This window comes from Hordeum vulgare, chromosome 4H (assembly GCF_904849725.1).
Source record: "Hordeum vulgare subsp. vulgare chromosome 4H, MorexV3_pseudomolecules_assembly, whole genome shotgun sequence".
Taxonomy (NCBI): domain Eukaryota; kingdom Viridiplantae; phylum Streptophyta; class Magnoliopsida; order Poales; family Poaceae; genus Hordeum; species Hordeum vulgare.
In genome coordinates, this window is record NC_058521.1 from 55985768 (window position 1) to 56013497 (window position 27730).

The window sequence follows — 27730 nt, forward strand, 5'->3', positions numbered from 1 at the left end:
AGGCACAATGCTCCCCAAGATGCCACTAAGGCCACCGTAATCTCCTCACGCCCTCGCACAATGCAAGATGCCGTGATTCCACTAAGGGACCCTTGAGGGCGGTCACCGAACCCGTACACGTGGCAACCCTTGGGGGCGGTTACCGGTACCCGTACAAATTGCTCGGGGCAATCTCCACAACCTTATTGGAGACCCCGACGCTTCCCGGAGCTTCACACCACAATGATTGAGCTCCGAGACACCACCAAGCTTCTAGGACGCCAAAGCATCCACGAAGAACAATATCAAGGGTACTAAGTACCAAAGGTAGTAAGCTTCTCAACTTCTCACTTCCACGTATCACCGTGGAGAACTCAAACCGATGCAACTAATGCAATGGCAAGAACACACGAAGTGGTCAAGTCCCTCACACTCAAATCCCTCCACAACAACAAAAGCTATGGAGAAATATGAGAGGAAGAACAAGGAGCTCACAAAGAACTCCAAGATCAAGATCCAAGGGGTTCCCCTCACATAGAGGAGAAAGTGATTGGTGGAGATGTGGATCTAGATCTTCTCTCTCTTTTCCCTCAAGAACAAGCAAGAATCATTGGAGGGACAGAGAGTAATCAAGCTCTAAGAATGTCAACAATGGAGATAGAACAAGAGCTCAACAGATGGATAAGACCAAGGGGGAAGAAGACCCCCTTTATATAGTGGGGGAAGGAATCAGACCGTTACCCCCACTTTCTGCCCGAGCTCCAGCGGTACTACCGCTGGCTGCAGCGGTACTACCGCTGGCACTCCAGCGGTACTACCGCTGGCACTCCAGCGGTACTACCGTTGACTAGCGGTACTACCGCTGGCTGCAGCGGTACTACCGCTGGCACTAGCGGTACTACCGCTGGGCCCCTGGTAGTGCAACGGCACTACCACCGCCAAGAAAGTCTTCGCAAAAAGGTCCGTCCACGAACTACCGCTAGGTAGGTGGAACAGGGCACCTAGAGCGGTACTACCGCTGACCAGGGGCGATACTACCGCTGGCCAGCGGTACTACCGCTAGGGCCAGCGGTACTACCGCCAACTCTAGCGGTACTACCGCTAGGTCCAGCGGTACTACCGCTAGGTCGAGCGGTACTACCGCTCGCCACTGAAACAGCCATAACTTTCGCATACGAGCTCCGAATCGAGCAAACCGAAGCTTGTTGGATTCAGGACGACAAGGGCTATCCAAACCATGCGGTTATGAATATGCCAAAGATATAGAGATGTGAGATCTCTATGAATGAAGAACCGGCAAAAACTCCAACATCGAAAACATCATAGTAGATGCATATGGACTCCGTTTTCGATGAACTCGAGCTTGTCATGAAGATGACCATAAGCTCTAAAACTCACAAAGAGAAACACCAACTAAGAATCAAGAAGTATGATGCAAGGATGCAAATGGTTTGAGCTCTCAACGAACGATACGATCAAGCTACTCACTTAAGAGCCCCCCTTGATAGAACAACAATCTATCCTAACCAGAAAACCTATCAAGGGCAAACCTATACCTTGCACCTCATCCTCTAGAGCTAGATGATGATGATCCTGGCTTCCTCAAGATGGACCACCTTTCTTGATTGTGTTGGCTTGATGAAGACTAGTTTATTTCTCCCCCATACTCACTATGGGTGAGCCACTCTTCAGCATATCTTCACAAGTCCATTGCCACCATAATGGACGGCAAGCTTCAAGCATGCTATCTTCGTGCTGATCCACTTGAACTTGCACACCGCAATCTTGATGACGATCATAACTTGACGTCATACTCCATGGGTTGTATGAGATCTTCCCTTTGACGCAAGCCCATGGAAACACACCTAACCCCCACATAGAACTCTCACGAAGACCATGGGTTAGTACACAAACACGTAATGGACAATGCTTACCATACCATGGGATCACTTGATCCCTCTCGGTACATCTTGTACGCTTTGTGTGTTGATCATCTTGATTTACTCTTTGTCTGAGATCTTGATCAACCATTGATGATGATCACATCTTGACGTCATACTCCATGGGTTGTATGAGATCGTCCTTTTGACGCAAGCCCATGTAAACACACCTAACCCCCACACAGAACTCTCACGAAGACCATGGGTTAGTACACAAACACGTAATGGACAATGCTTACCATACCAAGGGATCACTTGATCCCTCTCGGTATATCTTGTACGCTTTGTGTGTTGATCATCTTGATTTACTCTTTGTCTGAGATCTTGATCAACCATGTGTCTCTATGACCATTCTTTGGATAATACCTTGGATACCATCTTGGTCATCATATAAACTCCTTGAACCCAACAGATGGATTTCAAGAAGTGCCTATGGACAAATCCTATAAATGTAACTTAAGGAAACCATTAGTCCATAGGAATTGTCATCAAGTACCAAAACCACATATGGAGATATATGCTCCAACAGTTGTCCTCATCTGTGAATGCACGGGGCTCTTCAGGCTCTCGCGATCCCGTAGCCTTCACAGAGTGGTGCTTACTCCGTCTGTTGAACGGATTCTGTCATATGAAATAAACCGCATGTTAGCCTTTAGCATATTCTTGCTCAGTTATAGGCTTGTCATGGCTTTGGAATGCATTTGCCGTTGCAAACTAAGAGCACCCTCGATATCATCTGCCTCTTTGAAAAGCCTATGAATATCATTGAGATGTTGTTTCATTTTTGCATCAATTCTTTCGACTGATTCATCCTGTACGTGGAATATCACATGTTATTTCTAAAACGACAATGATTGTTTCATAACTAAGTTAACATGCGTACGTCAAAATCTTCATCAAGGTTCTTCATGGAGGGCTCCATGTCATCATTTTTTTATTCCCTACTTACAATGGTGCTTGGCAGCGACCTGCGTGACATCCTTTTGTTTTCCCTGGTTAGAAGCCTGCTCAGCATTCTCAACAGAGGCCTCCATTGGGTGTGAGGGTGCCCCGAGGTCAGAAAGATGTATGTCCTCCACTCCTGGAAATATTCCATCGCGTTTTTTCTTAAAAAAACATGTTAGTCTGGGGTGTTTTCATAGTAAACCAATTTAGAAAAAACCTTGTACACGTAAATTTCCAATTATATATACTAATCTCATAATTCTATGCTTACGTTCAATTCTTTGACGAGGTCCTCCGTGAGCTTGCCATTTGTACAGGTACACCTAAGGCACTCATCCATTTTCTTTTCAAGGATGTACATCCTATCGACTTGTTCTGCACCTGCCTCCCGCACGAGGGAGACAACTTCTTGCAAATCGGTCAATACACGTCTCACGAGTACCTTAATCTGAGCCTTTGAAACAGTTAGAAAACATATAACTAGATACTAGTTGGAATGTTACAATATATATTTGTGTCTGATGTAACTCATTTACCTGAGCGTCAGTCTTCAGTTTGGCCAGCGTACCATCTTATGCTCGAATGAAAGGCCTCGTCGGGTCCTCAACATACTGCAGTTTAGTGTCGTTAGTATCATTTAGAAAATATATATGTTACATAAACCAGACAATGTGCTGACATTTTACCTCTTCAACTCCCAGATAATTATTCTGGATTATATTGTCAACCTTTTTTGCCTTCTCCTCGCTCCAGTTCTGGATCAGCGGCCTTAACCTTGATTCATACGAGATGCTAGAGTCTAATTGGTGCACTCTGAACTTCTCGTAGTACCATGTCTGCATGACAACAAAAGCAGTTAACAAACATTCTCGTACATTATGTAATGTATGTTAGGTAACTGATAATTGTACTACTGCGAATTACCTGCAGTGGTAGATTCCCTCCATAATTGCCTCACCATTTACATAATTCTTCACGCTATCCATAAGATAGTCAAGCGTTAGGTGTCCAAGATTTGTGCCCTTTATCGTCTCAACGTTTCTAACAATCCCAATATATTTGTTATGCACACACTCCTCTTTTGTTCGGCATACATATCTCGAAACTCAATTCAAAAGTATCTCCTAACTAAATCCAAAATAACTCCAAACTCCCTACAAAAATAATTATCTCCTAACTAAATCCAAAATATCTCGAAACTCAATTCAAAAGTATCTCCTAACTAAATCCAAAATAACTTTCTTTGAATTCAAATCTGCTGACAACTTTCTCATGCCACATAACCTAACTAACTCCATCTGTATGTCCTATGCAGAAGGGACGAGACAAGATGAGAGATTGCAGCGGCACTTACATCTCAGAGGTGGTTGCGAAGATCTGGCAAGGTGGACGACGATGACGATGATCTGGCCTCGCGTGAGGGAAGGGGCGTCCAATCGGGGAAGGAGGGGATTAGGCGGCCCCTCGAAAGATCTGGCGCCACATAACCCGAGGGGGATCGCCTGCGAGCGAGGGTGGAGGAGGATAAGGAGAAGGAGGGACTAGTGCGAGGGAGGGAGTGAAGGGGGAGAAGGAGGAGGATGGAGTGGCACGGCGGTGATAGGGTTCGAGAGGAGGTGACGAACCGCTATGACGGCAATTCAAGTGTTACATTAATGCAATTATTAATTTGAAATTTTAGGACAAAAATGCCCCTAGACTTAATTGGGCCATCTTAAACTTTAATATTCTTAGGTCGAAAATGCCCTTGGGCTTTAATAAAGCCCAATTAATATCATCTGTTGGATCGCTTATATAATACATGTGTTGTCGTGTATTATAATGTACCGTAAAATCTCTTTCCAGATTATCAATGAAAACTAAGGCGTTAAGCGTTTTTATATTAGGACCCATTCTCACATTCTTAGCAATTTCTCTCACCCCTAACACCTGCTTACAACCTAGGGATGTATGCTCTTAAAACTGCATGATATATAGGGATGGGTATGCTCCTTTTTCTCTAGACTACAGACATCAATCATGCAGCTCCAAACGGCGGAACCGGTCTAGCTCTCCAGCAAACCTCCGAAGCCACTAGTCACTTGAATAATACCCAAAAAACGAATGGCAGCTAGCTAGCTAACTAACGAATTCGTATCTGTCATATTGATCCATCGACGTTGCATTACGATTCCCCCTAATCATATACCACAAACTCATCAGATTACCCACTTGGACGATCACATTATCCTATGCGCAAGTATACAATATACATCCACGAGTGTCCACGGATCAGATGATGCTGTGTGAGGCCTATCATTTTCGCACTCGTTTGCTAGCTACTTTGCTTGCCGACCTAGCACAATTTGTCGCCATCACGTCTAATTTTAAACGGGGAAGATAGTGTGTTTTCACTTGCAAATTTGCATACATGTATGCATGCATCCAATTAAATATGCAAATGTTAGTGTATATTGACGTGGGACGGGGCGCTCATGGCAGCCCAGTTGTGCTCTTGAATAGTCACGTGTGGAGTGTGTCATCTTCTAACGGCGACGACCTTGGTTGGATTGACCATTTGGCGTCACATGAAAGGAGGAACAATTTGGAAGAGACCCGATGTACAGCAGGCAACGCCTTCTACGCACCATGTGTAACTTCCAATTAGCAATTTTGGACATCAATTACAGGAGAACACTTTGAATGATTAGAAGGACCGTAATATCTTCTGTCCACCGAAGAGTACATCCAACTATAAAATTTACCAAGAAAAATTGCTATTCACAGTAAATTTTGACTTTTTCAGAAGTCGTGTCCGCGTCCAACCTGAAGTTGCATGCGAGCGTGGCAGAGATTTTATCCTACGGCAGCGGCAGCGAATGCGAGAAGAACCCTCAGCTTCCGGGCAGGATGCAGGGCCACGAGTATACGTAGTACGTGGCGGTCACCAATACGAGTGCATGGCTGCATCTAATCTAATTCAATTCCGACCAGAAAAAGGCTACATAATTCTCGAAGGAATTATACTCCCTCCGTGTACGCAAATTGCCTTTGGAGGCCTTCAACTGCAAAATTCAAAAATCATGAAAATTCATATTTTAACATGTCAAAAAGTTTTGATTTTTTTTACAGAGATAGATGAAGGCATAATGCACAAGTGTGTAAATTTTCAGGACAAAATACGTTGTAATGAGGGATGTGAAAAAATATCTAAGATTTTTTATACATGATACTATTCATTCTTCCAGACCATGAACTCATCTTTTGTGTACAAGTCACATTTCGACGTATTTCAACCCGAAATTTTATACACATGCACCTCACATCCTTGTTTACTTATACAATTTTTTTTAATTTTTTAAAACAAAAAAAATACAAATTTTGAAGTTTTAAAAAATCCGGCCTCTATGGAGGCGAGACCCAACATGTCATTCCCCACTCTCCACATCGAGATTGACTGTACCACTATGGTGTCCATGTTCACTGGGTCAACAGTTAATAGGTCTATGGTTGCATTGCTATTGGAGGAAACAAGTCTACAACCGGACCTCTCAAACCCTTTTCAAACGGCCGGACAAACCACTCGGTCACTGTCCGGTCACAATAATTCGATCCATACATGCCTTTTAAACCAGCCTCAAACGTCCGGGCTGACCCACACCCCACAATTCCAGCCCAAATATGGGGCGGATATGGGGGAACCCGGGTGCGCCCTAGCACGCCTGCCACATTGGACCCGACAGCCTAACCCTACGGCAAAATTGCACCAAATTCATCGCAGAACTGTCGAATCCATTTTCGGTTTTCCTCTCTTCTTCCCCCGCGCTGTCCGTCTCGTACCTTCGCTGTCACGCTGATACGTCCAAAATGTATTTATAATTTATGCTTGTTCCATGATTTTTTGGGTGACAATGTTATATGTTTTGCTACACTTCTATATCATTTTACACATATTTGGACTAACCTACTAACTCAGTGCATCCAGTGCCAGTTTCTTTCTGCTGATGTCTATTTTGTAGGGGCTTTTACCCATTTTTCGAAGCCCGAAAAAATCCAGAAAAATATATAAAAAAACAGAGAAACGGAAGCTTTGGGATCACCGAAGGAGGGCCAGAGGGCACAGGGGCCTCCCAAGCGGCCTGCTGGCGCGGCCAGGCCCTAGGCCACGCCTGGGTGGGTCCCACCTCCTCCGGGGCCCTCCTTTGGCCCATATTTAGTATTCAGTGAGGAAACCCTCGCAGACTTTCTGGAATCGCGAATTTCTCCATCGTTTCGCCGCCGCAGCGCTTCCAAGATCGGGAGCGTCAGGAGACCTCTTCTCGGCACCCTGCCGGAGGGATGATTGACCTCTGGGAGCTTCTCCACCACCATGGACGCTTCCCGTACGTGCCGTGAGTAGTCCTTCTTGGACCATGAGTCCATGACCAGTAACTATGTGATGTCTTCTCTCTAATCTTGTGCTTCAATGGTTAGTCCTTGTGAGCTGCCCTACTTGATCAAGGCATCTATGTAATTCTCTTGCTTTTTCTATGCTCGCTTTGTTGGGATCCGATGGATTATGAGATTATGTTTAGATTGTTATGAGTTATATATTTGATTATCCTTTTATATTATGTTTCTTAGTGATTTTTGCATTTTCTCCGTTGCTTTTTATTGCTTTGGCTAAGTAGTAGATCATAACTTCAAGAGGGAGCGTTATGCATGATTGTAGGTTCGGGCCCCTCGATGTCTAGCTTGAGTGACAGAAACATGAGACTAGGGGATGTGTTTGTTGCCACCAGGGAGAAAACAACGGTGCTTGTGACCACGGTTGCAAGGATTGTTTACCTTACGCATAGTTCGTTAATGCAGTTGTCCGTTGCTTTGAGTTTACACTTTAGGTGGGGCTCGCAACTTAATACCGGAGAGATGTTCTAGATAGATATCTCAAGGTGGATGATTAGTAAGTAGATGCTGCTGAATAAACGGTCTACTTGTCTTGGCGTACTGCCCATTACTATTGAACCTCTAACTATCAAGGAGCATAATTAGCATTGAAGTGTGATCATAATTCTGTCAATTGCCCAACTGTGATTTGTTTACCCAAGCATAGTTGTTTATCGTCTTTTGGGAGAGAGACATCACTAGTGACCATCATGTGACTCCGGTCCATATCACCATCATTGTTTACACCTCCATCATTTACCGATTTCATTTACTTTCCCATTGCAATCAATGTTACCTTCCCGCTTGTGTTTTGATCATTTGCAAACTACAAGGCCGGAGAGATTGACAACCTCTTTGTACTCGTTGGGAGCAAAGTTATTTGTTGTGTGTGCAGGTCCACGTCTTCTGCTAGCGCCAGGGTGGAAGCCACCTACTTGTTGAGCCTAGGAGTCCTCCTGGATCGATAAACCTTACAGTCTCCGTTTAAGGGAAATTTGCTGCTGACTACATCTCCACCTTCCGCTTTGGGTAACCAACGAGGGGCGAGAAGTATATCCATCAACTCGTCATCACAGCCGCGCTCTGTCGCCTAGTAGTCTCTGCCACCCCGGCCGCTCGGTCAAAGGGGTCATCTCTCCCAACCACTTCGCGCAGGATGTCGTCCTCGGCCTGGAAGACACCACGGTAAATCCGGAAACTCTCTGGCCGTGTCTTGTGCCAAATGTGTTCGGCAGAATGCCTGACCGGATTTGTTGGTCAAAATTTTAGGAGAAACGATGGATTTCGATGCTTCCTCCGGCGAGGAGTATGGACAGACAGAGATTGATCAACTGATTCAAGATGAGTTCTTCGATTCATCGTATTCGGACGAAGAAGTGGACATGATGATGCTCATGAGCATGGAAGAGGAAATGGACCGGGAAGTGGAGCACATCCTCAATTTCGAGGGCTCAATCAAAGGGAGAAGAGTCATCAATCGAGATAGGGTATCCGGAGCAAAGCTATTGCAGAAGGATTACTTTGATCCGAACTAACTTTTTCGGATGATACATTTTTTCATCGTCGTTTTCGCATGCGAAAACCATTGTATTTGCACGTTGTGGAGGGAGTGGAGGCACACGATAACTACTTCAAGCTCACAAGGAATTGTTGCAGTCAACTCTCTTTCTCTGCCAAGCAGAAGTGCACGACTGCTATGAGGATGCTTGCACTTGGTACTACGGCGGATGCCGTTGGTGAGATGGTCAGGATGGGGCAGAGTACATGCGTGAAAACTACTGTCAAGTTTTCTCGTGATGTGGTGATGGTGTTTGGAGCAGAGTATCTGAGAAATCCAAATGCACAAGACACGGAGAAGTTGTTTCCTATTGGACATGCCAGAGTGTTTCCAGGAATGCTCGGATCAATCAATTGCATGCGTTGGCAATAGAAGAGCTGCCACAAAGGTTTATGAGAAATATACCAAGGTCACACAAAAGAGGCCATCATCATACTAGAGGCGGTGGTGTTACATGACTTATGGATTTGACGCTTTCTTTGTTTGGAGAAGATGATTGATTGTGAACTTCAAATAAAATTAATGTAAAAACTTTTTATAATCGGTACCAACATTTGTTTTACGTGCGGTGTTTATTATCGGATGATCGGCGTGCATGGTTTTGTATGGATTTGAGACTCCGGGTATGAGGTACGTGGATGCATGGAGCAAAATATGAGATGCATGTCCTAATGCGTTCGCTCGCGTGTCCAGACACGTCCGTGGGCGTATAGGGGGCGGATTTGTTTAATCCGGTTGTAGATGCTCTTCGTAGAGAAGGAAATCAGGTGAGCCATGAGTTGGCTCGGATAGGAAGGGCGCCACGCACGGCTGCCCCCCCACCCCCCAACACACACACACACACAAAATATGCATCGATGGAAATTATCCCGTTGTATAATTTTGAATGTGGCACCCCTTGTTGATGCATGAAAAGTTATATTTTTGCAAAGAAAATGAATTCAACGAGCTTCAGGCAAAAAAAATAAAATAAAAAAAGATAAAATAAGCTAGAATAGCCCTGTTTCCAAAAGTTTTGCATGGGCCCAAAGTTTGTTTTCTTTTATTTCACCAAGAGCTGCTGAAATATCCAAACTCCACGAAATTTGGCATGAGGATGATAGGCATGAGCATCTGGCACTACAAAATAATCAGATCTTTTTAATTGTGTCGCTATTTCAGCAACTTTATTTTCATTCACGGAAGTATAAGCACCTGAGAGACAAAATGCCGCAATTCGGCTCCCGAGCTCATGTTCCCTTGCATGAACAGTAAATTCAAAGAAATACTAGAATAAATAAATAATACTCCCTCCGTCCCAAAATAACTGTCTCAACTTTGTACTAGAGTTAGTACAAAGTTGTACTAAGCTTAAGACACTTATTTTGAGACGGAGGGAGTAATAATAAGTCTTTTTCTTTTTTTATGGAAGGTGTTCGAGTGCGTGATATTCGTGCCAAACTTTGTTGTGTTTGGACTTCTAAGTAGCTCTCAACAAAATGAAAAACTGGGTCTGTGAGAAAGTTTACTCTTTGCACACTATTCAAATTGATTTTTTCTCGTATTGCCACGAGCTCTTCAAATGTCCAAACACAATAAGATTGCCCTCAAACATCTTTCATGCAAAAAAAGTAAATCTGATTTTTTTGAATTTGTCTAGCATTTTTTAAGGACGTGGCTATCGAGCACAGCAACGCCCACTCGCGATAGCGAGCGCACATGAGAACAACCAACAACGTGCATTCATTAGCATTTCAAAAGATTCAAAAAAATCATAACTTTTGAACCGAGCGTGAGAATGACGATCCGTTTTTACGGATGTGTTTCTTACGACGAGCTCTTCAAAACTAAATCCTATATAGATAGGTTTCGAGGATCTTTTTTTGAGCAACTTTATGTGCTAGATGAGGCAACTTTAGTGCTATAGGCAAGCAACTCATTTCCCCCTTAGTATGACTATCTATCACCAAAGAATTCTTCTAAGTTGGTTAGCACGAGTAACAGTTGACAACATTTATCTCTAAAAGCTTTACATAATTAAACAATGATGACCAGTTGCCTATGATTGATGTTTAGTTGCCTACAAATACTGTAAAATTGCTCAATTTTGATGCTGAGTTGCCTACAAAATACTATGAAATTGCTCAATTTTGATGCTCGGTTGCCTATTACTGATGATCAATTGCCTACGTTTGATGTTCAGTTGCCTGCCATTAATGCTCAGTTGCCTGGTATTTATGAATAGTTAGCAATTTTTAGTGTGTTTTTTGCGCAACTCTAGCATTTCAACATGCAACTCATGTGTATACACAGGATGCAATTCATCTAGCATTAAAGTTGCTTCTGTTTAGTATTAAAGTTGCCTCATATTTCATCGAAGTTGCTTTTGATAACATTTCTTTAAAACATATTCATATGGGATCTCGTTTTGAAGAGTTCGTCACGGAGAACCCAACGGTGAAAACATATCATAATTTCGACACACGGTTTGATAGTTATAGCTTTTTGAAAAAAAAATCACACATGAATTAATGGACATCTAACGCATGGGGAGCCGAGCATGCACATCCGACGCATAATTTAACCATTTCGATTTGAAAATAGCTGACCACATTTGCCATATGGTTGCTAAAGGGTGAAGTTATTTAACCTTCTAGTCATGATAAATTATTTTGAAGGATTTTTTGTTGATAGACGATCATATTACGCACACTAATAAGAAGTTGCTTTTTTTAGCATTAAAGTTGCCTAAATATTACATCACAGTTGCTAGAAAAAGTTTATCGAAACATATCCATATGAGATCTAGTTTTGAAAAGCTCGTCGTAAGAAACACAGCTGTGAAAACGGATCGTTGTTCTCAAGCTTGGTTCAAAAGTTATAGTATTTTAAAGAAAAAATCGGAATGAAATAGAATGACTTGCTGCACAGGGTGCGATCGTTCGAACCAAGTAATGCAGTTGCACTTTTTAGAATTTGTTTTTTTTTTAATTTACTGTTCGCATGGTGTAGATGAGCCTGGGCTAAAAATTGATATTCAGTTTTGACAGTTTATTAATTTAAATGGTAAAAACGTCCTACATATGTTAATATGGGGGATAGAAAACAGACTATTATTCCGTAAATGAAATAAGAACGCTGACCGAAATTCTATTTTTTTATTATATTAAACTGATGCGAGACTGTTGATGGATCGTCTTTTTTACAGTCTCTTCTTTTTTGCTGGTTTTTCCTCTCTCTTCTGTATCCGTCATCACGAGCATTGTGTAAGCCTGTAGTCACATGATTTATTTCTTTGCTTTTTTGAGAAACTTAATCACATGATGTTGATGTTCGGTATGGACCCGCGGACAGATGAAACGTTTCTAGTAGCTGAATCATACCATCAAATGATGGCCCTTTTTAAGAACATTATGATTATGCATTTCAGCATTTATAATGCTATGATGTGCTCTCTTGAATCGCCGCGGAATCAAACAGATCATTGCATCGAACGATGTCTGAGCCCAGGCCTTTCTGAAACATTGCATGCATCATGCATGCCCAGAGTGCGACGCCACGAGCCCAAACCCAGATTTATCTAAGTACGAAATCCAAGGGAAAACGCATGAATTAAAGCACCACCTTGGTTGGTAGGGGTACTGGCCATGCGATGCGTAGTGTCATGTGAATCCTGTAGCTTTGGGATTTGCATGGGTCACTGCTGACCTCATTTCCGAGCGCCTTTTCACCCAACCCGACGATGACCCGCTGCGAGTTGCCCGCGTTGCAGGGGTACTCCCACGTTGCTGGAGCAAAAATGACAGCTGTCGGGAGGCTCGTCGATCTTCATTCGGAATTTTTTTGAGCAAAATTACAATCGGGTAAATTCTGCGTAGATTGCAAACGTAGGATTTTTAACTTAGAACTGGGGTTCTCGTTCTTCTCCGGTAATTTTTTCTATTTACTTAAAAGGGCTTCCCTAAATATATAGCCAACTCGGGTTAAAAAAACCAGTTCTAAGAGCATCTCTAGCAGATCCCGTAAAATGACCGAACCCGCAAAATAACCATCAAAATACAGGTCGGGGCAGAAAATGTTGCCAGACCAAACCCCGTAACCGCGTCTGACCAGTAATTTTTTTTGCGGGGCGCGGTAAAATGCCCACCCCAACCCATGAAAACGAACGTTCTCCCCCACACCCCCCCGACCCCGTCGGTGCCCTATATATATCTAGAAGTGGTTGGTTGGTGGGACATTTCACCCATGCTTTTACCCCACCCACCGCCGCCGGAAGCCGCCTTCGATTCCGGCCACGCCAGCCGTTGGGATTACGCCGGTGGACCACCGCAGGCCCTAGATCGACCTTCCCCATGCCCTCGTCGCTCGGCTCACCGGTAAGCTACAGACCTGCAGCTGTTTTGTCGCGACCATCGGATTTGGCTTTTCCGGCCACCGGCGGTTGCACCACAGTCATGGATTGGTCGGGGAGCACCCCGCACAGCCCCGGTAAAGCTCCAGCACCGCATGCAGGTATTGGTTCATCCTCTAGTCGTCGGTGTCGGTTTGCCGGCAAGGACTCTTTCGGCAATCGCCCGGGCTCGTTGTCGTGCAGCGGCTTGCCGGCTTGCCGATGCCACTCATACAGTACGACGACTACCTAGAAAGAGTGTTGTGGCTCACATCCAACACACGGCAGCACATCAGATGGGTATTCTTCAAATGCAAAAACGACGGGGTATGCTCTTCTTCCTCTTCGGCTTTGTCAACTGATTTGGTTAAATTACAGGAGCTTAGTGAGGTCTTCATTTATGTAGGAAGATGGATGCTCATTTTGGTATTGGGAAGAAGAATACATCGATGTATTGATAGAAAGAAACTTAATAGATGTACGCGCACTCCTTAGTATAATTGAGTCTAACGATGCAACTGCATGTGCAATTACAAAAGAAAGTAGAGTGAAAGCAACGTCTAATTTTTTAGAATCAAAGCCAAAGAATGAAGAATGCAAGTTGAAGAACCTCCAGATCAATAATGAATGCATGGAGAAGATTTTGATCCAACTAGTGGGAGGAGTTATAGAAGTTGGATATCATCCAAATTGTCTAACTGTGGTTCTTGTTTTCTTTGGCCTTGCTGTTTTAGCAAAGATTTGATGAATTATGATGTATTCAATGCCTTTAAAGAAAATAAAGAAGCAACTAAATTTGTTTTCATGCCTAAAAATGCAATGCAAATAACAGATTTTGCGGGTCGGCGTGGGCGGCTGTCGAGCAGACCTCGTAAAACGGACCCGTATAAATCCTTTTATACGGGTCCGTTTTACAGGATCTGCTCGATAGCTACCCACGTCGGCCCGTAAAAGCGTTTTTCCACGACCTGCAAACGACTTTTACGGGACGGCTTTATACCGGGTCTGCTAGAGATGTTCTAAGTAGCTTTACTCAGACTTCCGAATATTACATGCTCAATGCTTTGGATCAGACTAAGAACTTACACAGTAATTTTTAGTGTAAAAATTACTATGACATCTCTCAAAAGTATCTTCTACATGGACCACGGTATCATCTTTAGAACACGAAATACTATCAAGACTCTAGTGAAGGAACTGCAATCATATCGGAGGAGGGATACTGTCATTCCTACACCTACACGAAGTTGACTACCTTCATAATTTTCAAAAAAGCTCTTGGGCCGCCCATCCAAAAAAAAAAAAACAGGAAGCCATGAACATTAAATGTAATTGGTCTGCGCAAAAAGCCAAAAACATGCCGTCCGAGTAAAAAAAAGGCGTGGCTAAAAGAACAAGTTTAGTTGCCACTCTTCGAGGAGAGACAGGCATGCGGAGCCAATTGCCAACATATCGATTTAGACCCCCATCACAATCTCGGATCATGCTCTTCAGCGATCGATGCCTGCACTTTCATGTGAGGGGTGGTACGTGCTAAAGATGGATCTAGGAGCTTTCGTTGCGTTACACGTCGTACACTACATGAAAGGGAGTCGTTGAAAATGATTTGTGTCCGATTCCTGTCCGCATGTTGCGTGACCACTTAGATTAATTCAAAGTTTTAAAGCACAATTAGAGGTGCAAACGGGTAGTTTAAGGGTAACCACGGCCCTATTTAGTCCAACCGAATAAACTAAAATTTCAGAAGTGATGAAATAAAAATTTCTATCAAGGGACATAATGGCATTATTTGTTTGACACCGGTTATCGGAAGAGATGCCGATGATCCCCTCCCACACGTGCCCTAGCAACTGCGGCCTTCCCATCCCACCGTGTTGCCTCCTCGGCAGCCTCCCCCCCCCCTCTCCCCTACATCCTAGATGATTCTTTACTCTCACTCTTATGGTGCGTCGCCACTGCCCCTCTGTTGGCGGACCATGACCACCACCTTCCCTAAGCCCCCTACCACCTCCTCCACCAGTCAACGACACATGTCCCTTGCAATGACAATGGCGACACACTTTATGGGGTCTCTTGCTAGGCAAGCCCGGTCGAATTAGTAAAGAGAATATATTAATATTATTAGGGCATTGTTTATATCCGACATCTGCACCAACTCACAATGGTGCTTACTGCCCAACCCTTTGCCAATGGTGCATAATGTGATCCTTCTGAAGTTCACAATGGGTGCTTGCATTTTCAATCTCCTTATAGGTCTGAAGAAAAGCTCTAATTTGGTCAGGGTCTCTAGCTAGTTTGACACGGCTACCCACATTGTCATAGAAAAACTCCAAGTTAATGTCTCTCTCATCTTCGATAATCATATTGTGAAGAATAACACAACATGTCATGATGTGTTTCAAGGATCGTTTGTCCCAAAACCGAGCAGGACCACGAACAATGACAAACCTAGATTGCAAAACCCCAAATGCTCTTTCAATGTCTTTTCAGACTGCCTCTTGTGCCTTGCAAATTCACACCCTTTCCTAGTTTGGGGATCTTTGATGCTCTTCACAAATGTGCACCAAGAAGGGTATATACCATCTGAAAGATAGTATCCTTTTGTGTACTGATGTCCATTAATAGTGTAGCTGCAAGCTCGAGCATCACCACTAGCAAGCCTAGCAAACAAATGAGACCGTTGCAACACATTGATATCATTGAGATTATCCGACTAAAAAAAACAATGTCAAATCCATAAATCATGTGATGCTACGGCCTCTAGCACAATTGTTGCATCACGAGACTTGCCACAATACATTTCTTGCCATGCATTTGAGCAATTTTTCCAAGTCCAATGCATACAATATATGCTTCCTAGCATGCGAGGCCAACCTCTTCTGTCATTAATTGCCATCAAATTTTTTGTGTCTTCCTCGTTCGGTGCCCAAAGATATTCAAGACCAACGACACGGATGATCATTTTGGCAAACCTACGCACTCACTCAATTGTACTACCTTCAGAGTGCGAAGGTACTCATCGACATAGTCAGCCGGAATGTCGTATGCAATTATCCGCATAACTGCCGAGATTTTTTGATATGCACTATATCCCTTCAAGCCCGCATCATTTTTTGAGTAAAATACCGACAATTGGCCTCGCAAGCTTGAACAATTTTCACAAAGAGGGATATGCGCATACGGTACCTTCTCCGGAAAAGGTGCGGCGAATATATTGGATTGGCCGCGAAGTAGTCTTGCATCAGCATCTCGTTCCCGGCATGACGATTGCGAGGAATGCAAAGACGACCGACCCTCGCCGCTTCTTTCGGTTCTCGTCTTCGTGCTCTTCACGGCAAGGGCCATCACCAAAGTCTCTAGCGAAATGTGAGAAGCATCGTCTCAACATTCGAGTCATCCGAATCGAATGAATCGTTGAGCAAAAACTTCTCACACAGGCTCAATTTCATCTCCGGCGGTGGCTCTCCGACCGCGGTGGATTGGCGGATCCGGGGGAGCCAGTGCAGCGGCTCGGCAGAAGAGGGCAGGGGCCCCCCTGCGGCGCGATTCAGCCCACAGATTTGGCCGGAATCGTCGGTGGCGGACGTGCGAAACCAATGACAAGGCGGCTGCGGAAGGGGGTGGGGAGTGGGCGCGGGTTGAAATGTCCCTCGTACTAACCGCTTTCCTACGATACAGGGCACCGTATAGGCGAGGCGGAAATCGGTGTTTTCGCGAGTCGAGAAGGAGATTTATCACGCCCTTAAAAAATACGGATGCGTTTGCGGGATCTGATTAGGCAACATTTTCACGCAAATTCGTATTTTAACGATTATTTTATGGATCGGGCATTTATACTATTTATACTAGGTCTGCTAGCTCAAGAATGCCACAACTAGTCGCCACGCCGCACCCGCTTCAGCGACATGGCTAACTCCCGATGTTCGACGTCGACATGCACGCTATCGAGGGCAACCTTCGTCTTCTTGGTAAAAGGAATTTGTTCTCGTAAACAATGCAAGCGTATTGTTGTACATGTATTTGTATTGTGTGTATTTATTTGTATTTTTATGAGGAAATTAAACTACCGCAAAACCGGATGACACTGCGTATTTTCCAGATTTTTTATTAAATAAACGCTTTTGCTTCGATAGACCCCTTTTATAAAACTAGCAAAAGGGCCCGTGCGTTGCAACGAGAGAAAAAAATACCACACGCTTTTAGTCTTTTTATAATCATTTTAATTTATTAAAATAATAAGCTAACTAACTAATGTAGTCAGTCCTATCCTATTTTATTGAGAAATCAATCCATTCATTGTTAATTACACCATGATGAGAAATTGAGCGGGACAAGCAAATCAAAACAAAGAGGCTATGTGAATTGATCAATGGACTGTTATCTTATTTCACTCATGGGGTAGAGAATGTGGGATCAAATGACAAACTGAAGGTGGTGTTTCATTCTCTGTCTCTACAACAATACAATCTTACATTCAATACATTCATTCATCAGCAAACAAATCCCCACAAAACAAAATTTCTTGCCGGTGCTTGGCACACGGTTGGAGGCATGGGGAGGGGATCTCACCAGATGATGAGTTCCTGCCGGAGGAGGGGATACGATGAGGGGAGCAAGCGTTAGGCGCCTCTATCTGGCCATAAGGAGTCGTCGTTGCCGCGCCATAACCTCGGAGTTCCCCGTGTGAGCCATGGAGGCCCGCCTCCACCTGTAAGTACTTCGCTCCGTCGCGCCGCCGCCGTTCTGCATCGAGCAGACGCATCATCCCCAGTCATTGTAGCTGTCGCGTTGATTTGATCCAGAAGCTGTGCTCAAGCGCCGAAACGGGGGCAGCAAGCGGGCATAGGTACAGTCGCGGAGGCGGGTGGGTTGAGATCGATAACAGTGATGGTTGAGGTCGGCCGCGGCAGCGAGTCGTGTGGCAGCGGCCTGGACACACGCCAGGGTGGACCAGGGTCGACGCGATGCGCTCGAGCGCCGCAACGGGAGCAGTGAGTGGGGAGAGGTACGGCCGCGGAGGCGGGTCGGTTGAGATCGGCAGCGGTGGCGGTTGAGGTCGGCCGCGGCGGCGAGTGGTGTGGCGGCTGCCTGGGCACAGGCCAGGGTGACCTAGGGTCGACGGGAGGAGGCGATGCATACGGGTATAATTTTTGCAGCGAATCGTTTTTTTCCTTTTGCGTTACAGATAAATGATGAAGCGCGAGTTGAATAATAAAAATTACACGGACTTTTTTTTTATAAAAGTGCTGCGGTGGGTTTTCCGACGGAAGCAATAGCCTCTTTATTATTAGGTATAGATATAGATGTAGAAGGGAAAACTACATTTTGTACATGAGTCTACCAAAATACACCTCACAAATAAACAGTAACGTTAAAAATCTGACGTCAGATATTTTTTTTTGCGGGGGTGACATCAGATTTTTAACCTGGGTAAACCGAACTTTTTTTTAATGCTTGGCATGCTTGCTAGTAAATGAAATTGTCATTCTGACGATGACTAAATTTACCACAAAAAACGTTTGATTTGTCATACTATAAAAAAATCTGGCATTCAATTTATAGCGAAATCATAAATAAAAGGCACTTCGCATGCCATGTGCTGACGTTCCCGGACCCAGGCCGGTCCCTCACGAGCCACCAGCAGCCAACGGAAGGAGGCAAAGCGGGCCGCATGCCACAGTTCAAACGGCACTCCCGCAAGCAACAACCTCCGCCCTTCGCTTCCTTTCGCTTCCTTCCCTTTCCTTTCATTTCCCTTCCCTCGTGTCCCTCCCATCATCACCGGCCAACAATCCGAAAATATTGCTCTTCCCCCTGCGCCCAGATACCGACCTCTACATTTATGTATTTATGTGTCTACTCGGCACATCTCATGGGCGCATCATTGCCGCCCACAAAAGACACAGCTCCCGGCAGCCACCTGAAATAGCAAGCAAGCTCTTCTTCCAGCCAGCGCTCCCTCCCTCCCTCTCCTGTCCTGTCCGTCTCAGCTTCTCCTCTGATCTTCCTTCATCGCGGCCGAGCTTCCTGAGTTCTTGCTCCTTTGGGTGTCTGCTTTCCGTTTGATGAGAATTCTTGGAGGGCGGGGACAAGAGACGAAAGAAGGCGAAGTTCGGTTCAGCGATGCGTGCGGGCAGAGTGGGATCGAGTTGATGAGGTATCTGAGAGGTATGTGGGTTCGAGCTATACTCTGTTCGTACTCTGTTTTGTTTCATGGTTTTGCATTCTTGTTGGTGTTATAGAGTTCACTCCACATGTAGCTATTTAGCTGACAGGATCATTGTTGGTGCTTACACACAATCTAATAACCATCATGTTTGCCTTCCTCCATGTAAACCGTAAACCATCGTCAGTCTTTACTGCAGATAGGAGGACTGGGCTGGCAGATTAGCCCATTCTGTTTCTTCTAAGTACTGTATATGTTAACGCCATGACAGTTTGTCCAGTTTTTCCCCCTATGTTTCTTTTTTCACTTCAGAGAATATATTAGACAACTCTGAGATGTCATTAAAATGAAGAGTTTCTGGAGTGGCCTCATTGCTTCATAGCAACTAATCTGGATACTCTGAATGTTTTTTCATTTGCGATGGACCCATATCCCCACGAAAATGGATTTCTTTCGCATAATTATGGCCCCGAAAGAACACCAAATTCATCTTTGTCCAGATAGAACTCGTCAGGATTTAAAACATGGATGGCTTTCAGCAAATCACCGGCAGGATTTATTTTCTCATCAATTGATATTCCATTTCTATATTTCCATCCGTTTTTGCATCGATGTTTTACCTGCCCTGGGCTTACCAGGGTTTTACCATGATTACATCAGACAAATTATCCATGAAGCTTTTTTCGATGGTTTCTAATTCAAAGCTCACAAGTCCAAGAATTTATGGAGGATGGATGGCAAAATATATCATGATTTAAATAGGTAGACAGTTAGGGAAATCTAAGTACCAGGTAGGAGACCTGTTCAAAAAATTAGTTTCCTTCAGAAAAGATTGTACGAATTCCACCTTTAATTTTTTTTACAGCAGTTTAAAGTTTTTGAGTTAATTTGTGCAGGAGATGTTCATAGAAACTATCATGTTAACTGTTTTTTTAATCATCATCGTCAGTTTTGGATTGTAAATAGAAAATGAAATATGCACATTGACAATAGTATTTTCTTAATTCGACAAGTCAAAAAAACCAACTAGTAAATGACCTTAGCCCTACCCCCAATAGTGGTAGATTAGGAGGGTGCTTGGATCCAAGGGACTAAAACTAGTCTGACTAAAACTAGTCTCTTTAAGAGGCTAAAGTTCCAAGCACCCCTGACTAAAGAGAGGCTAAAACTAGTCTTGAGGCTAAAATCTTTTAGTCAGGGATACCCCTACTAAAATATGCATTAGTACTCTCTCTCCTCATTTAACTCGTCAGCCGAGTTCCGGATTGGAGGATTTGGAGGATAATAAATGCTCATTAACTTGATTTTAGTCTCTTTAGTATTTGGAGCCAAGCATGGGTGAGGCTAGCAAGTTTTAGTCTCACTATTTTTAGTCATGGGACTAAACCTATCCAAGCACCCTCTAGAACATCTACACCGGACCTTGCAAATCCGGTCTTTCAAACGCCCGCGGACACTGACCGGTCATGCCTCAGATTTTCCTCTTCACATCGAACTCTCTTATATTTCATCTCTCTTGTCCATACAAAAACATGCAAAATATATCCTAGGTACTACTACTGATCTTCTTTCTCGTCGAAGTTGGCCTATGCCGGAGCCTGAGCCACGTGCGCCGCCTCCTCTGCCGCCTCCTGCGCCATCTCCTCCGTTGCCCGCGCTTCCTCCATCTGACGCCTGGCCACCGCAACCGACTCAGAGCGGATGGAGTTGAGGATGGCCAGCTGCTCCGGCCATAGATCGACCGCCGCCGGCGGCTCCTCCTCCGGCTCCTGCGGCGGCGCCTCCTCCTCCAACGCATCCTCCGCCTCCTCCTCTGGTGCTCGTGGACCCTCCTTGGGCTCCTCCCCCATCTCATCCCCCTCCTTGAAATCCACCTTGGGTTCCAGAGGCAACCCCGCTTCCCTTCGAATTAGGACCCGCTGAAGGAGGAAGAGACGGTGCTAGATCGTGGAATGCCGGCGGCGTGGTGGCATGGCTGACGGGCTCAGAGAGGGAAGTCCTCGGGTGGCGGCGGAGAGGGAGGTCGCGGATGTGCTAGGGCTGGGGGGCGCTGACCGGCTTAAATAGCCGGCCCCGACCCCGGAGCGGTGCCACGCGGCGTTCACACCGCGTCGACGGTCGAGGCGCCTGTCGGACCGTCGGGTTTCCCGGTGAGTTCGTATGGGGCCAAGCCGTCAGGACGACATGGCGGGCGTGCCTAGGCGCGCCCGAGCTTCCCTATATCCGCCCCATATTTGGACTGAAAATGGGACGTGCGGGTCACTACGCCGGTTTGAGAGGCCCGTCTGGATCGAATTTTTATGAGCGGACAATGACCGGACGGCTATTCCAAACGTTTGAGGAGGGTTTGTGGGTCCGGCTGTAGATGCTCTTAGTTGTCCAGTTTTCATATGTGCTAATGCAATCCATCAAGAAGAACAGAACAACCCGTCTGTAGAACTCGAAATCAAAATTTATCCACTATATAGAATCCAAGACCCCAATCATTTGTAATTATCCATGACCAGGTGCTAGATAATTTGGCCCTGAGACAAAGTAAGTTGGGCTATTTCTTTTCAAAAATATATGATAACATGTATATATTCCCAAAGTGGATTTAATTCGCTGGCCAATAAGTTTCGCTTTACAGGTCGATCATATCGTATCATTTCTAGGTCGCACTAGTTGTCCGTCGAAGCACCACGGTTTTTTGCCCACGTGTCATGCTAACACACAGAAGGCGCACAGAAATGGCAAGTGGGTAAAGCATAACCCCACTGAAATTGCCTTAACCATCTTTTCATCCCGGTGTGTGCATTTCATCATCTGACCCCATTACATGCTGGCAAGTGCTCTGGCCTTTTTGCCCCCATTACCTGCTTAATTTAGTGGAGAAAATAGTCGATGTGCAATGCTGACAGTCTAGTGCAGTTTTGGCCCTGGTAAAAATGAAAGGGAAACATGGGAGGGAGTGGATGGTGGTAGCTGGGAGGTCATCTTCTCTGGAACATGTATAGTAATTAACAGACCAAAGCAACTTTGGAATGTCCAAATCAGACACCAATTGTACAATGTTCTGACGGCCAGTTAACTGTTTGAGGCTGACATTGGCTTTGTCCTGCGATCTTGTGCACGAGACAAATATTCCACTCTAAAAAGAAGTCTCTTAAGGCCTTGGAGTTTTTCTTCTTCCCTTTTTTGTTGGTTCTAGCTGAAGAGGGGTATGATTAGCAAACAGTGGGGCAGACAGAGAACATATACTCCTTCCGTTCCTAAATATAAGACCTTTTAGAGATTGTACTATAAACTACATATGGATGTACAGTATATAGACATATTTTAGAGTGTACATTCACTCATTTTGCTCCGTATGTAGTCTCCTAGTGAAATCTCTAAAAGGTCTTATATTTTGGAACGGAGGGAGTATATACCAATTCATGTACAGTGAGGAATGAAAATGTAAAGTACAAGTGTCATAACTAGAATGCTGATGGTTAAGGTTTGAGGTTTTTTTTCCGACTAATGTCGTTTCTTCTAGAATACTTCTAAAATTATGTCTAGAATGCATTTGAGAGAGTGTTTGTATTTTTCAGACAAAAACCTTCCTTTCATTGGCTAATAAGTAACAAGTTTCATCTCTTGCAAATTTTCAGGTGTTCTAAAGCAAGCTTCAGGGCAATACTAATTACCCATGTGATCAGTTCTTTCTGGATTTGTCAATACCAATCCTTGCAATGAGAAAACACATCCTATTCTGCCTGCAGCTTACCATACTCGTTTCCCTCTCTGTGAACTCAACCTGCCAAACTGATCCCCAAACAGAGGCACTCCTCCAATTCAAGGCCAGTTTAGCTGACCCTTTGAACTATCTTCAGACATGGACAAAAGCCACGCCCCCGTGCCAGTTTCTCGGCGTCCGGTGCAACGCAGGCTTGGTGACTGAGATCTCGCTGTCGAGCATGAACCTCTCCGGCACGATCTCGCCGTCAATCGCCGCGCTCCGCGGCCTGGAGCGGCTCGATCTGGACACCAATTCGTTGTCAGGAACTGTACCTTCTGAGCTGATCAGCTGCACCCAGCTCCGGTTCCTGAACATTTCATGGAACACCCTGACCGGAGAGCTGCCGGATTTTTCGGCCCTGACGGTGCTAGAGAGCCTCGACGTCGCGAACAATGGCTTCTCGGGCCGGTTTCCGGCGTGGGTGGGCGACATGACCGGCCTGGTGTACCTCAGCATGGGCTGCAACAACTACGATCAAGGGGAGATGCCTCCGAGCATTGGGAACCTCAAGAACCTGACGTATCTGTACCTGTCGAACTGCAGCTTGAGAGGGGCGATACCCGACTCCGTCTTCGAGCTGACCCTGCTGGAGACGCTGGATTTGTCCTTGAACAATCTCGCCGGCGAGATCCCGAGGGCCATCGGCAACCTCAGGAAAGTGTGGAAGATCGAGCTGTACAAGAACAGCCTCACCGGCGAGCTCCCGCCGGAGCTTGGCAGGCTCGCGGAGCTGCGGGAGATCGACGCCTCCCGTAACCAGCTCAGCGGCGGCATCCCGGCAGCATTTGCCAAGCTCAAGAACTTGCAGGTGATCCAGCTCTACCGGAACAACCTGTCCGGGGCGATCCCGGCTGAGTGGGCCGAGCTCAGGTCCCTGAAGAGCTTCTCCGTCTACGAGAACCGTTTCGCCGGCGAGTTCCCGGCCAACTTCGGCCGGTTCTCGTCGCTCGGCAGCGTGGACATCTCCGAGAACGGCTTCACCGGGCCGTTCCCGAGGCACCTCTGCAACGGCAAGAGCCTGCAGTTCCTTCTCGCCCTGCAGAACGGCTTCTCCGGCGAGGTCCCGGAGGAGTACTCCGCGTGCAAAACCCTCCAAAGGTTCCGGATCAACAAGAACCAGCTCACCGGCAGCATCCCGGAGAGGCTGTGGGGGCTCCCCGCCGTGACGATCATCGACGTATCGGACAATGGGTTCACCGGGACCATATCGCCGCTGATCGGCGAGGCGCAGAATCTGAACCAGCTCTGGGTGCAGAACAACAGGCTCAGTGGCACGATCCCGGCGGAAACCGGCCGGCTCGGGCAGCTCCAGAAGCTCTACCTGTCCAACAATTCTTTCTCGGGGACAATACCGTCGCAGATTGGGAACCTGGCACAGCTGACGGCGCTGCACCTGGAAGACAACGCACTGGGTGGCGCATTGCCCGCCGATATAGGCGGCTGCTCCAGGCTCGTCGAGATCGACGTCTCCCGGAACGAGCTCACGGGGCCGATCCCCGCCTCGCTGTCGCTGCTGTCGTCTCTCAACTCACTCAACATGTCACGCAACGCCATCACCGGGATGATCCCGGCCCAGCTTCAGGCGCTGAAGCTGAGCTCCGTCGACTTCTCGGCGAACCGGCTTACCGGCAGCGTGCCGCCCGGGCTGCTCGTGATCGCCGGCGACGAGGCGTTCGCCGGGAATCCCGGTCTCTGCGTCCATGGCTGGTCTGAGCTCGGCGCGTGCAATACGGACGACCACCACAGGGACGGCCTCGCGAGGAGATCGCTTGTCGTCTTGCCGGTCATTGTGTCGGTCATGGTGCTGCTTGTGGTTGGCATACTGTTCGTCAGCTACAGAAGCTTCAAGCTCGAGGAGCAGAGGAGGAGGGACCTGGAGCACGGCGACGGGTGCGAGCAGTGGAAGCTGGAGTCGTTCCACCCGCCGGAGCTCGACGCAGACGAGATATGCGGCGTCGGGGAGGAGAACCTCGTCGGGTCGGGCGGCACGGGGCGCGTGTACCGGCTGCAGCTCAAGGACGGCGGCGGCACTGTGGCCGTGAAGCGGCTGTGGAAGGGCGACGCCGCGCGGGTCATGGCCGCGGAGATGTCCATCCTCGGTACGATCCGGCACCGGAATGTACTCAAGCTACACGCCTGCCTGTCGCGCGGCGAGCTCAACTTCATCGTCTACGAGTATATGCCGCGGGGCAACCTGTACCAGGCCCTACGCCGGGAGGCCAAGGGCGGCGGCGGCGAACCCGAGCTGGACTGGCCGCGGCGGTGCAAGGTCGCGCTCGGCGCCGCCAAGGGGCTCATGTACCTTCACCACGACTGCACACCGGCGGTCATCCACCGCGACATCAAGTCCACCAACATACTTCTCGATGAGGACTACGAGGCCAAGATCGCCGACTTCGGCATCGCCAGAGTCGCCGCCAAGAACTCCGAGGAGTTCAGCTGCTTCGCCGGAACCCACGGCTACCTCGCTCCCGGTGAGTCAGACAGACGTTTATAATGCCTATCCAGTTAATTAACCGTGTCAGTGAGTTGCAGCTTACGAATTCTCCATGCCATGTCCTCAGAGCTCGCCTACTCCCTCAAGGTGACGGAGAAGACGGACGTGTACAGCTTCGGCGTCGTGCTGATGGAGCTGGTCACCGGCCGGAGCCCGATCGACGCTCGCTTCGGCGAGGGCAAGGACATCGTGTTCTGGCTGTCGAGCAAGCTCGGCACGCAGAGAATGGACGACGTCGTGGACCCGCGCCTCGCAGCGTCGTCCGCCAAGGGCAAGGAGGAGATGCTCAAGGTGCTCAGGATCGCCATGCTCTGCACAACCAAGCTGCCGGCCGGGCGGCCGGCAATGAGGGACGTGGTGAACATGCTCACGGACGCCTGCGCGGGGTCATGTAGCCCGCGCGGTCACCCGCCGGTGTGGAGCTGCAGCAAAAGCGCCTGCTGAATTTTAGAGTAGACTCTGACTCCTGCGTACCACCGTCTTATCTCTGTTTTTGTAAGCAAAATACTGACGTGATCTTTGTGGTGTATTAGTCGGATCATTTATGTTTGCAGGTATATTGTAAAGTGTTTACGATCATATTTTGGGTGCATATTGAAATGTTTTAGACTGGATCCACTGTAGGGGATGGGTTGGAAGGAACACACGTAAGGTCTGTTTGCCGATATATTAACCAGTTCACAGCATCTCCAACGGGCGCTTCGACCGGCACCCAAAAAACGAATTTACAGCACGCGGCTATCTTTCTTTAAAGCATCTCCAACAGCCGTGCTAAACAAGCGCCGCACCGAAAATTAGGCCATTTTAGCGCGCGCAACCCGGCGGGTGGCTCCAGCGAGCGCGTAATAACCGCGCGCGTGGTATAAGGAGTTGGGCGCGCGGTCGGATTCGCTATCTCGCCCGATGTATTTGGGGCGCCCGCTTTCGTGCGCGCCACACTCGAGCGCTCGCGCCGCACTCTCTCCTCTCCGCCTCCTACGCCCCGCGTGCCGGCGTCGGCGAACTGCACCCATGGATGCACGCGCCGACACCACGCTCACCCCACTGTACAGCCGCGACCCCTCCCCCGCCGCCGCCGGAAACCCTAGCGCGGGGAGCGGTGACCTCGCCACCTGATGACCCACAAGTATAGGGGGTCAATCGTAGTCCTTTCAATAAGTAAGAGTGTCGAACCCAACGAGGAGCAGAAGGCTCTGATAAACGGTTTTCAGCAAGGTAATAACTACAATCACTGAAAGTAGCGGTAACAAGTGATGGTGTAGTGAGGTGAAACGTAGCAAGCGAAAAGTGACAAGTAACAAGTAGTAGCAATGGTGCAGCAAGTGGCCCAATCCCTTTTGTAACAAGGGACAAGACTGAACAAAGTCTTATAGGAGGAAAAACGCTCCCGAGGACACACGGGAATTTCTGTCATGCCAGTTTCATCATGTTCATATGATTCGCGTTCGTTACTTTGATAGTTTGATATGTGGGTGGACCGGCGCTTGGGTACTGCCCTTACTTGGACAAGCATCCCATTTATGATTAACCCCTCTCGCAAGCATCCGCAACTATGAAAGAAGAATTAAGACAACCTCTAACCATAGCATTAAACTAGTGGATCCAAATCAGCCCCTTACGAAGCAACGCATAGACTGGGGTTTAAGCTTCTGTCACTCCAGCAACCCATCATCTACTTACTACTCCTCAATGCCTTCCTCTAGGCCCAAATATGGTGAAGTGTTATGTAGTCGACGTTCACATAACACCAGTAGAGAAAAAGACAACATACATCATTATCAAAATACCGAACGAATATCAAATTCACATGACTATTATTAACATGACTTATCCCATGTCCTCAGGAACAAAAGTAACTACTCACAAAGCATAATCATAATCATGATCAGAGGTGTAATGAATAGCATCAAGGATCAGAGGTGTAATTAACACTACTAGTAACAAGTACCAATCGGAGTCGCGAGACGGAGATTGGTTACAAGAGATGAACTAGGGATTGGAGAGGAGATGGTGCTGATGAAGATGTTGATGAAGACGCCTCCCCTCCGACGAGAGGAGTGTTGGTGATGACGATGGCGACGATTTCCCCCTCCGGGAGGGAAGTTTCCCCGG

At 46.7% G+C, this 27730-nt stretch overlaps 1 protein-coding gene across 1 annotated transcript; it reads left to right on the top strand.

The window, feature by feature from the left end:
• The first annotated feature begins 18951 nt into the window (after positions 1–18951).
• On the top strand, positions 18952–26225 carry LOC123447855 (receptor protein-tyrosine kinase CEPR2). The gene is made up of 3 exons (XM_045124555.1): positions 18952–19363; positions 22994–25595; positions 25686–26225. The coding sequence occupies exons 2-3, from the start codon at positions 23075–23077 to the stop codon at positions 26060–26062; spliced, it is 2898 nt and encodes a 965-aa protein (XP_044980490.1). The 5' UTR covers positions 18952–19363; positions 22994–23074; the 3' UTR covers positions 26063–26225.
• Positions 26226–27730: the final 1505 nt, after the last annotated feature.